Source organism: Patiria miniata, unplaced genomic scaffold, assembly GCF_015706575.1.
Source record: "Patiria miniata isolate m_02_andy unplaced genomic scaffold, ASM1570657v1 HiC_scaffold_8, whole genome shotgun sequence".
NCBI lineage: Eukaryota > Metazoa > Echinodermata > Asteroidea > Valvatida > Asterinidae > Patiria > Patiria miniata.
Window position 1 is genome coordinate 8,896,510 of NW_024037075.1, and position 12,999 is coordinate 8,909,508.

The 12,999-nt window shown below is 36.7% G+C and overlaps 1 protein-coding gene across 3 annotated transcripts in view; it reads right to left on the minus strand.

Moving 5' to 3' along the window:
- LOC119719819 (ciliogenesis-associated TTC17-interacting protein-like) overlaps nucleotides 1-12,999 on the minus strand; it is a 116,420-nt gene that overhangs the window by 38,099 nt on the left and 65,322 nt on the right. For all 3 annotated transcript variants that reach the window (XM_038189315.1, XM_038189312.1, XM_038189313.1), the window contains exons 5-7: nucleotides 12,743-12,829; nucleotides 7,386-7,446; nucleotides 6,764-6,867 (exon numbers count right to left, since the gene is read on the minus strand). In XM_038189315.1, the coding sequence (XP_038045243.1) occupies nucleotides 6,764-6,867; nucleotides 7,386-7,446; nucleotides 12,743-12,829 (252 nt within the window). The remainder of the gene's footprint in view (nucleotides 1-6,763; nucleotides 6,868-7,385; nucleotides 7,447-12,742; nucleotides 12,830-12,999) is intronic.

Here is a 12,999-nt window from a genome sequence, read left to right on the forward strand (position 1 = left end):
CAGAAGATTGGATGTCTCCAAGTCATCAAAACATTCAACTCCATTACCTTATCAGCATCGGACATATGATGTGCACAACAGCTGAACACCGCCGAACACTGGATGTGATCTGTCCGGATCATCTCTAGCAACATGTCTGCAACGAGGTTAACACAAACTCGAGAGCAAATACCTTACCAGTTCGTTGATGCGTCACAAATACGGAGACAATTGGAGAAACCAACCCTCCCAATGAAGGCATATAATGTTTCCGGAATCATCTGCCATGGTTCGATGCACCTTATGGGTATACCAGCAGAATGACTGGCAACGTGAGAAGTTCCAAGTGGTCATTGTGGCAGGACCAGCTATCAATGGGCTCCCTACTATACGAGCCGCACGTACCCTACGAGCCGCACCCTACACTTGGTCAAAACCTACACTGGCACACTGCCCCCAAAGCCTCAGGCCCCCACAGGAACCAAAGGGCTGACCACTACCACTCCGATGAGAGACATACAAGACCTGAAGGACCGGCTCCCAAAGCAGTTTGATACTTTCGACGACTTAGATACGCGCTCTCCTACACCTCAAGCCAGATACTCAGTCCCACATAAATCCGCCACATAGGTGCAGCTTTCATGCCAAACCAAAACCGCAGGCCGAGCTGAAAAAGACTGAGAAAGGCTGGGTCATACGAAAAGTCTCCCATCACACGGACGGGTGCAGCTCTATCACAGCAACTGCCCAAAAAAGACGGCCCGTTCAGGACGTGTCTGGATCCCAAGCAGCTAAACACATAATGTTTTCTAAAGATCCCCACTCTTGAGGAGCTCAAGCCAGAATTTGCACTGGAAAGGTTCTCCTCCAAGCTAGACGTCAAAAGCAGGGTATTGGTCTGCTCACCTAGGGCAGTCTGAAAAACTGACAACATACAATTTGGTTGTTAACAGCTTTCGTCGCCCATTCATCGGCTTATCAGTAAGCCAAGATAATGGTCCCAAAAAATATTGCTGGCAAAATAAGCTAGATGCCTTGATGCGTTGGAACAATCACCGTGACGACATTGCAGTATTCGGTCTCCCTTGAAGAGCATGACGAGCGGCCGAATGTCTCATCGCCCTGATGGAAACTGCTGGTTCCTTAGCATAGTCAACAATGTCTCACACTAGGCTACACCCCAAATTGCGCAGACAAAGTTGCTCCCTTCAGCGATCTTCTTCGAAAAGATGTACCATTTCTCTGGGAAGAGGACCATCAAGCTTCTTTTACAACCCTTAAACACTCCATCTGAACTCAGTCCTGGCTACAATTCTCCGACACACAGGTATAGAAACAATTCTCAAAGTAGATGCATCTGCAAGAGGATTGGGCAACACCCAGGAAGGTAAACCCATCGCATTTTCCTCAAAGAGCCTATAGATCCTCTTCCCAGAGCATATCCTCGAATATCGAGAGGGAAGCTGTGGCACTGCTGCAACTTCATTCGGCTCCAACTTCATTGTTGTCACTGACCATTAAAACCATTGGTTACGATCTGGCGCAAAATCCTAGCCAGTACACCACACCGCTTGCAGCGTCTTAAGCTACAAGGATACAACTTCGACGATGTCTACAAACCTGGTGCTATGATGGTGATCGCAGATGCACCCGGCAGATTGCCCAACCCCTCCAAGCTCGACAACGAGACATGTGATGAATCTGTAACTGAGATCCACTGGAATGGGCACCCGATTGTACACTGCCAAAAATATTTTCTTACTTAAGAAAACTTTTCTTGAAATTAGAAAAATATTCTAGATTTAAGATAATTTGTAAGAAAAAAGAAAATGGGCAAAAAAATACTTCTTAAAATATTTAATAAAATATACTTGAAGAAATTATATCTTTTTTTAAGATTTTTTTTCTCAAAATTATTCTCATTACAAGAAAATTTTCTAATTTTAAGAAAATTTCTTACATAAGAAATTTGTTTAAGAACTACGAACTGTGTTTTTCTCATATTTGCCATCTATTTTCTTATTTTAAGAAAATATTTCCTGTTAATAAAAACAATTCTTGTCTTCAAAAAATGCTACACTTCAAGAAAATTATTCTTGCCAAGTGTTCTTTGTTGATGCATTGTACAAAAAAATACTTTCTCATTTTAAGAAAACTTTTCTTGAATGAAATTAAAATTGTATGACTTTGGCCAGAACAACAGAGGGCGCTGTTGGGGGAGTGGCCAACTGAAATTTAAAAGTGTATTGTTTCAGCTGTCAGGCCTGAACATTCACTTATCATTTCCATCATTTTTATTCTGCCAGAGGTATGTACAAATTTTAGTTTTATTGTCATGTTTTAACTTAATTATCATAGATTAAGGATGGCTATTTGTATGAACTTTATTGTTGAAGATGTTTAAGGATTGAAAAGATTGAAAGTTGTGTAAGTTTCGGATCGGTGGTTGCAAATGTATGCATACTGTAATACATATTGAACATTGCACACATAACCCACTAAGCATGAGTGAGATAGCAATTCCTTTTCTTTTATAGAAAGTAACATATAAAGTGGCAGTCACTGATATGACAATTGATTTTTAGATGTTCTTATTCCTCCATTTAGAAGTGAATCTGAGTTTGGCGATTAGGCTCTGCCTGAGAAGCAAATCTAAGTTTGGAGAATAATGCTCAAAACTAGGTTTGAAGTTCACCAATAAAAATGTATATTGGCCTAGTTATGACAGTGACAAAATTTTTAAATAAAGTTGTAATGTAAGGTGAAAATACTATTATTGAAATGAGCAAACTATACAGGGTGATTAAAAAAGGTAAGCCTGAAACAAAGGACTTTTATTTGTTAAATATTAACACAATGTCTTCATGGCATCCATTGCTGCTATGATGAATGGATACCTTTGCCTTGAAGTTGTTTTCTTGTAGTAGGAAAACAATTCTCATTAATTTGTACTAAGATTTATGATGTCTTTTCTTTTGGAATCCAAGAAAACCTCAGCAAAAACAAAAAAAAACACCCAAGATTACAATTCCAGCTAGGAGTTAATTGTCTTGATTCAAGAAAAGGAAAAAAGTTTTCTTGTGTCATTCCTAATCCTAGAAAATGGTAACAAGAAATTTGTCCTTGCAGGTTTTCTTAAAATAAGAAACATAACTGAGAAAAGTTGATTTCAGGTGGATTGAGCAATATAAATTTTCTTGCAGTTTTTCTTAAAATAAGAAACATACTGAGAAAACTTTAGAAAAAAATATTCTTAATTTGACAAAAGTTGAGAAAGAAACAAGAAAAAAAACTAGATTTTTTTCGCAATATGAAGGGGTTATATTCTTGTTTCAAGAAAAGGAAAGAGGTTTTCTTGTGTCACTCCCTAGAAAATTGGAACAAGAAAAATTTTCTTGCAGTTTTTCTTAAAATAAGAAACATAACTGAGAAAAGTTTAGAAAAAAATATTCTTAATTTGACAAAAGTTGAGTAAGAAACAAGAAAAAAAAACTAGATTTTTTTTTGCAATATGAAGGGGTTATATTCTTGATTCAAGAAAAGGAAAGAGGTTTTCTTGTGTCACTCCCTAGAAAATTGTAACAAGAAAAATTTTCTTGCAGTTTTTCTTAAAATAAGAAACATAACTGAGAAAAGTTTAGAATTTTTTTTCTTATTTTGACAAAAGTTAAGAAAATTATTTATCCTAAATCAAGAACACTAGAAAAAAAATCTAATAACAAGTTTCTTAAAACAAGAATTGGCCTTTTAGAAATATTTTCTTGTGTCACTCCCTAGAAAAAAAAACTTGTTTTAAGTTTTTTTTTCTCAAAATAAGAAATATATTTTTGGCAGTGTAACTTATGCTACATTTTTTTGTCCACCTATCTTTGGAATAAGTTAAAACATTTAAGATACCAATAATCAATTACGAAAACTCTTTTGGCATAGTATTTGAACCATTCTCTCTGACTTAAAAACCAAAACTCACAATACCACTTACGGTTTGCATGTTAAAACAAGGTGCCAAAATGATTACCCCAAATCCATGATTTAAGCACCAATTTTGTTTTTGTTTTACCAAAAAGGGTATTTTTGGGCAAAAAACCTACCCTGTACTACATTCCATCCCACTGACATACCACTCAAATGAAAGATCTTGTTGTTCCCTTTAATTTGATACCACATTTGTTGTTGTGATGCTTGTCGTTCTGAAGATATTATCAATTTATATGTTTTTCAAGTGTAAGAATTTAAGATACTGATAATCAATTACAAAAAATAATAATCAATTGCAAAAACTCTTTTGGCATAGAATTTGAACCTTTTTCTCTGACTTCAAAACAAAATCTCACAATAACACATACGGTTTGCATGTTAAACAAGGTGCCAAACAAAAATACCTGAATTTAGCCAAAAATCAGGGTTTTTTGACCAAAAAAGTACTTTTTGGCCCCAAAAACCACCCTTTACTACATTCCACACCCCTGACATACCACTCAAATGAAAGATCTTGTTGTTCCCTTTCATTTGATGTGACTTTTGTTGTTGTGATGGTTGTAGTTCAGAAGATATTATCATTTATATATATTTCATGTAATAATTAGCTGATGATGTCATAATGACGTCATACATGCCCTTCCCATCATCCAATTTTTTGCGTCCGTCTTTTTTTTGATAAGGTAAACCGTGGAGATGCTTTGGTGAAAAAATGGTGCTTTTGTCCACCGTGTCACGATCCTTGGCATTTTTGTCACTAAGGTACCTCACTATATTCTGTATCTAAAAACAGCTTTTTTGTGTTATTCCTGTATTATGCATGCGCAAACGACTTTCGAGGTCCACTTTTGCGACCCCAACAAGTCCAGCTGTTTGGGTGCTAGTTGTGATTATATCCGTAAAGTGTTCGCCGTTTGCGGACGTGGAAAAACCACATTTTGTGCATTGGTGATTGGTCACAGCTATTCGTGTATCAAACATTGACGGAAAATGACAGGAAAAACTCAGGGTTTTTGGTCTTAACAGGAACAAGACGACATTAGGTTGGTTTCCTTTCAACCAAATGTTTGAAATAGGATAAGTTAACAATCCAAAACATGAAATTTTGGGGATTTCAGGACTTAGTGCCCCTTTAATTTTCCTTGAATATGAGAGAAAGGAAAGATTTTTTAAAAATAATTTCGTGATTGTTTGCCACAACCACAAGTGTTATTTCATTTTGATAAAAATGCAGGCAGACAACAGAAAGTGAGGGCTGCAGCCTTCCTTTCTATTGTCTTAATACATTTTTGTCAAACTGGATATGCCACAGCAGATCAATAGATGGCTATTAAAAACACACATAAACGTATACACAGGGCTTATGATTTTCTGTAATAGCAGAACATGTCCGCCTTGTCCCCCATGCATGAATACAATTTAGAGCCGTGCAATTTGTAATAGTTTAGTATTTGACTATTCTAGCTTGGACTTGATTCAAATGTTCGAAAAATTGAAATGTGCTGATCAAGTCTAACATGCGCCACTAAAACTAACAGTATGCCACTAACAATATACCATTACAACAAAATTCCTTGTAGATTCCCTAAATGAAGTTTGGATAAAATAACCAACGCATCAATGGCCAGTTGGCAAGAAATTTATTGGCAGTACCCTCTGCAGTTTCCCTTTCTTTGTCACCGTTCCAGCATCGTTCTGCTGCTGAGAGGTAGCCTGCCTATGGTGGTACGAACAATTTACAGAACAAAGAAGTACCCCCGGTACAACAATGAAATGTTCCAGCCTGGATGACCGGCTGAACCTATGCCCTGTTCCGACGTGGGCGAATGGGCCTTCTGTTAGTTTAAGTGCTTCCCGTGCAAGAACAGCAAGGAAGGGAGGCACGAGGGGGAACGGCAAAAGTCTTTATGATGCCTCGCTTTATTATATGGACCCAGCTTCTGCCACTGCATAGCCATTAGCTGACAAATTAACAAACGCTATTAAGACTAGATGTCTATGTGAGTTTATGCGGTTTTTGCAGATGTGCGGTCATAAAAATGACCATTTTGTGTACAAAGTGCATTTAATGTAAAATTTTTCTAGTACAGCCAAAAAATATAAAAGTTGAAACATTTAATTTATTAAAAATCACTTGATAATTTCATCTTGACGTCATTTTGAATTTCCCCATTATCTACATGTACCTTTCCACCAAGTTTCATGACGATCGAACCTACCCTTATATGTGTTTTTGATGACATAGCGATGACGTCACACATTTTAAATCTTTAAAGAATGACCATGTTATTGATCTCTGGATGACCTTTGACTTCCAATTTCAGAAGAGTTGTGATTAACCCCACCCAAGGATCACTCCATCTAAGTTACATTAACCCTAAAGGGGCCGGGGGGGGGGGGGGGAATTGCCTCCCCCCCCCAACCTTTTCCACGATAGCCTTGATAACAATTTTTAATACCAAAAACTAAAATTTGGACCGTGGGTTGCCACGCACCATTTACCCTAAGTGTCTCCCAAAACTTTGTTTAGGTGACACAAAATGTGTTTTTATAGTAAGGCAAAGGGTCTGATCTTAAACAACATGTTTGTGGACCCCATTGTGTTCTTACCGTTATAGCCATTGTCTGTTGACATACATACATGTACATATGGAGACTTTTTTTCATCGCTTTTGAAAATCCTGCTAAAGTTCACTTGTCCTATACTATTCTTACTGCGTGTGATCTCCACAATATTGGATATAATTTCAAAGCGAAAACTCATTTGAGCAAGCTAAGGAATTTAAAAGCTATGGAAACAACTCACGTAAGTGGCGCAGCAGAGATTTGCCTCGGAGTCAAAGGAGAGAAAGCACATGTTGTCTGGAATTCCCTTCTTAGCCATCACTCTCTCTAGCAGGAGATTGGATCCTTTAAATCACAGAAAAAGAGACACACTCAATGATGAGTTTAAATATTGTACTTTGTGTGCTTTGGTGTGTAATTTTTCCCTTAATTTTCTACATAATTTAATGTACTTATTTGTAATTTATTTTCAGTTTCACCTGCCAATTTTATGGGCTGAGTAATAAAATGAAGGGGAAATCATCCTAGTGTCACCTCGTCAATTTTTCTGTGTCACGCTTACACACAGTGACAAGCACAGAGCAACAGTGCTTAATAATACTAATACAATATTTAAAAAAACACACCATAACTTCAAACAAACTCTTCCTGATTATCACTGCTACAAAATGCAAAAGCTGTATGTGTGTATGTGTTCATGAGTTGACCAGCCGCAGCACAGGCAAATTTGCCCATGTAGCAGGCTTTTGGGCGACAGGACCAGGCAAGCAGGCAACAAGAGGCGAAGCCTTGTCAACACAATTCATTCAAACAGGGTAATGAAAGGTGACTAATACACAATCTTTATGAAGCTGGGAACTTACCTTCAGATATGAATCCCTTCATTGAATTTAGACCGTAAGTCTGAGCTGTCCTCTGCACTTGCTGTGGATAATATAAAAGAGAAAGACAAGTTGATGCAAATTGTCCATTTTAAATAGCTGGAAATCCACTTAAAAAAATGATGCCTTCAACCACCCTCACCCTCCCCCCCCCCCTCCTCCTCCTCAAAAAAAAAAAAATTCCAATCAAGAACAAGTGGTAACAACAATTAACCCTGCTTTCATGGTTAGCACAAAATAGTAGTATGGTAATGGTACAAAGATGTTTCCACAATGTAACAGTAACAAAATGACTCCAGTAAGTACAATCAATGTCAAATGAGAAACAGTTTGTTTTTGGAGTTCATGTTTAAAACGACTGAGCTAGAACAGTCAAAATAGCTATTGATGACTGAGGGTATAAATGTTGACACAAATTCTTCATTGAGCAGTCATGCAGTTGGTTGTCACACAAAATAACAGTCTAGGCATATTTTTTTAAGAAAAGGGCTCATTTAGGGCAAGAAGAGGCATTTTTTATTAAAAGTTGTTAACCTAACTATTTTACCTAATTTGATAATAAGAGGTGTCCGTAAATTGGGCTTACAAATTAGGCGAAGCGTTGCCTAATGTGGAGAACTTGAACAACTTCAAAAAATTCCCAAAATAAAAGACTAGTGTTGCCAACAATAATTATGTTGACATAATTATTGTTGGCAACACTAGTCTTTTATTTGTGTCATCATTACTTGTCCATGCACGAGTTCACTGTGGGTTCTGAGTCTGTACCAAGTTTCATTAAAATTGAAGTATGTTGAAGGTCAAAAGTGGCACCAATAATGAAACACGTACAAAGTCTATGGGATTTGTGGAAACAAAAAGAAGTTAAACTAGAGCTATGCCTGTTCGATGAATAGGACATAGGCTTTTCCGCATTTTTAATAAGGCCAAAAAAAAAAGTCGGTCTCTGGTCAGACCGAAGTTCCGGAATCAATGCAGCAACGCGTTGTGTGTGTTTTTTTTGGGTGGCTTTTTTTTTTTCAATCTTGAATTGTACAGACAAGGTGGGTACTATTTTGCATCCTCTTTATACACTGGTGTCCTCCATAATTTGCCTTGGTACCCTTTATCATTTGCCTTGGTGCAATTTCCCCATTCCTTGGTGCTCCATGGTACAAAAATTTGAGGTGCGGCAATAGACGTTGCTGTTGTAGCTTCCGTGTTAATTTGAAGAAAAAAAAAGGTTGACGCACATGATTAAAATCGACGCGCGCGCTGACCAGAGACCGAGTATTTGGGGGGGGGGGGGGCCTCATGTCAATTTTTTGTATTTAGAAGAAAATGTTAACAGTTTATAAATTAATAAAAAAGTAAGTTGATGACGTCATCATCACATCACTTCAGATTTTGCATACTATAAAAAGTATTTACCTACCCACCAAGTTTCAAGACAAGCCAAATTACCCTATTGTGTGTTTAAAAAAATCACATTGTTGATCAATGATGACGTCATCGTGACGTCACATTTTTTTCAAAAATTTTGTTCATATGTATTACCTAACAAACCTAATACAAAATGAATTTTCAATTTAGCATTTTGGGTTCGAGAGATATGGTGATAATCTTCAAAACTTCAAAAATTGATACATAAAATTACACGATGACGTTATAATCAAACTATACCACCAAGTTTCAACCCAATGGGACTTACCGTTCATGAGATATATCAAATTAATAAATACCTTGGAGAGTTGATGGTTTCTGATTGGTCGAGACTCGATCACGTGGGGGTGTATTAACAGTGATATAAAGACCGGCTTCAAAGAACAAGCGAAAAAAATGGCCCCTGAACCAGCACTGATCCAGCCCCATGCAAGGCAATGATTGGCTAAATTTACAACAGTCATACGGCAGCTTGTAACAATACAGCACTGCACATGCGCTCAACCACCTTCGCGTGGGACTGACGCCCGCGTACGCAACACAGTTGCTATGGGTGCGCGCGCGTAAGGAAGTTTTAAAACGACATCGTACAGCAGTGCAGTGCAGTATACTGAGGATGTTTACGACAAAAGCGTAGCTCTACGATTTATTTTCTTTAGACACTTCGCCCATCGACATATTTACCTTTCCTAAACAGAGCATCTTTGGAATTCTGGACACAAGGAATGTGTAAACGAAATTTCTGCTTCCTCCATCAGGTAAAAATATGAAAACATTGTTGTAATTTCTTTCGCTACACCAGCAGAAGTCCAAACCCTGGACGTCGTACACGTATGCAATGAAGACAACGCTTATTGAAGAGACAGGGTACCACACATAGGTTAGATATGGCCCATGAACATGAACATAAAAGAGTCTGGAAATATTGCCAAAAGGAAGTCACAAAACTGCGTCTCAGTCCATTAACAGCAGTCATGACATCATTCTTTGGGACACAAGCTCACTATTGGGTCTTTACATAGGGTAAGATCATCAGAATATGAGTTTGTTTTAGGTAAAAAGTTAAGTGGTCAATAAAACCTGTACAAAGTCTATGGTATTTAGGTTAGAACAAGAGGAAAAAGTATGGGAAAAAAAAGGAAAGAAAAACTACAGCTATGCCTGTTCGATGAACAGGACACAGGCTTTTCTGCATTTTTAAAATAATACGCGTAAAGAAATACTTAAAAAAAATACTTTGTCAAATTTTGTATTAGAAGAAAATGAAAAAAAGTTGATAAATTAATTTTTTTAAAAGGTGATGACTTCATCATGACGTCACTTTACATTTGCATACTATTAACACTATCTACCTACCCACCAAGTTTCAAGACAATCAGACTTACCCATTTAAGTGTTTCAAAAGATTGCATTTTTGATGGCGTCATCATGACATCACACATTTTTCAAAAATTGTGCAGATACCTATTACATAACAAACCTAATACAAAAAGAATTTTGAATTTAGTATGTTTGAAGCCAATCGGATGAATAAAAGTGTTAAATTTTGTAAGCAGAATAAAATTGTAAATTTAAAAAATCATTAAAAATCCACTGATGATGTCATCCTGATGTTGTTTCAAATTTTGTGTACTAGTACTCTTATCTACCCACCCAACAAGTTTCATGGTGATTGGACGTTCCCTTATATGTGTTTAAAAAAAAAACAACGCATTTTTGATGACATCATAATGATGTCACACAATTTTCACAATTTTGTGAATATACCTGTTAACTTAAAAACATAATACAAAAAGAATTTTGAATTTAGCACATTGTGTTCGTGAGATATGGCTTAAAGGTCCAAAAATCGATATAAAATCACATGATGACGTCATGATGACATCACCTCAATTTTTACCTATAACACATCCCGGTAAACCTACATAGCAAGTTTCAACCCAATCGAACTTACAGTTCTTTAGATTTAGGGTCTTAAAAGTTTGCATGTTTAAGATGATGTCATGTGACCCATGATGACGTAATCGTGACATCAAGCTCACTATGGGGTTGTTATATTTGTAAGTTTTGGCAAAATACGAGTTTGTTTTAGGTCAAAAGTGGCGTGGTTAATAAACTGTGTACGAAGTTTATGGGATTTGGGTTGGAACAAAAAGAAAAGGGAAAAAAAAAATCAGAACAAAAACAATGCTTTTCTGCTTTCAAGCAGAAAAGCCAAAAAAAATAAAATTAGAACAAAAACAAAGGCATAATAAATTAATATCCAAAACATTTGTTTGTCATCATCATTGTCAGGCGCTCCATCTATTCTTTACATAAGTGTTTTCGCTTTACTTAAAAACGGTCCATGTAGGTACCGTCCATTAGTTTTTTATATGTCAATGATTAAACATGATTTTTTTGAATCCTTTTTTCCCAAATAGTACAGTGGAACGCCGCTATGAGGAACATTGCGGGATCCACAAAAATTGTTCGCAATAGCGATCGTTCGGTATAGCGATTTAAGCTGCTGGTGCTCCGGTACGGTACCCCCTTTTCAATAAATAGCGCCCTTCAGAACTTCACCCTGCACACCCTGGTTGCTACTAAAGATGACTTTGAACACGTGCCAAATATTGACATGTAATTACACAGTTTTTGAGCTTACTACCTACAGTGTACAATGGGTGGCTTTCCCCTTCTATTCCTTGGAGAAATAATAGCCACTTATCACCCTTCTTGTCAACAAGACAAGTTTTGGTAAGTTTTGTGGACAAAAAATGGGATCTCGTCTATGGAATTTTTGCACGCTATTGCACTTAAATTTGTCCACTCTATCCGAGTGCCCTAGATAAAATCTTATCTTATAAGTATTCCTGTCAAATATAGAAATGTAAGCCAGGTTACAAACTTGTACTAAGTATTGTAACAAACTTGTACTAAAACTTGTAAGTATAAAACGTACTGTAAAAGTTTATGTAAAAAGCAAAACAAAGTTTTATCACATATTATTTTTAAGTTTCTAATGTTCTGTTATCTGCTGCACTTGCATGCGGTCATGAATCCTAAACATTAGCTAACATGTACATGTATATATGATCATGTAAATCGAAGCAGGTCACCAGACGAATTGTTCGAGGCCAAAAGTCCCAAATTTTAATCGCTAAAAATGTGCTTGAAAAAAAAAATGCCACTCCATAGAAACAATTAGATTGTTCACATGTTGCTTGTGTATTTATTTAAAGCTATAGTCCATCATTTGCAGTCATCCGAAAAGTAACTGGCGTAATTACTGTTGAAAAACAAACTTAGCTGAAAGATAGTAAGGGAAATAAACTCCCTGTGAAATTATTCTTTCTGGGAAGCTGTCATTTTGAAGTAATCAACGAAAGAAGGCATTTCCAACGGTGATTCTTAAGAAGCACCGTAGGAAAATTTAAATTAGTAGTTTGTTTTGTTATTCAGCGCAGCGCGCGCAAGTATTGAAACGACGCGCACGCGTGCGCGGTTGTTATAATTCGTCAGATCAGTGCGCGACGTCGCATAAAGCTGCAATTCAAAACATGATTCAGTAACTTTTGATTTGAAATTGAGATCTTAGAATGCTGTTTTTCTCGGAATGTACAGCTGAAGCTTAGCTGAAACTTTATCAGGTTAGTTGCTTAGTATCCTTTATTAGATTTTGAAATCTTTTGTTGCCTCAAACAAACAAAATGCACAAATTACAAATGATGAACTATAGCTTAAGTTGTTTGACACTTGAATGATTTCTATTGCAATTAGTTCTAGGTCTTCACGTAAATTGACCGGACTAACAGGGTTTCTAATGCTTTTTACTGTAAATTTAAGACATGATATATGAAGTTTCTTTGACTCAGTTTACCTATAGGCAAGAAGAAACAATTTTCCCCTTAGTATAGTAATGAAGGATCACATACCTCCCCTTGCATGACAACTTTGTTGACGATGTAGTGGCCATCTTGTAGTGTGAGAAATGTCTTCTTGTCGAGATGATGGTCTTCAAGCTGGACAGAATAATCCCATATAAAATAAGAACAAAACAAAGGAAAAACTAGAATTGTGTTAGTTGACAAACACATAGCCGTTTCCACTGATTTAATAACAACTGCCATGTAGGGGTTTCATCCAAGTCGGATGTATGTACATGAGTACTATTCTAAAAAAAAATTGGGCT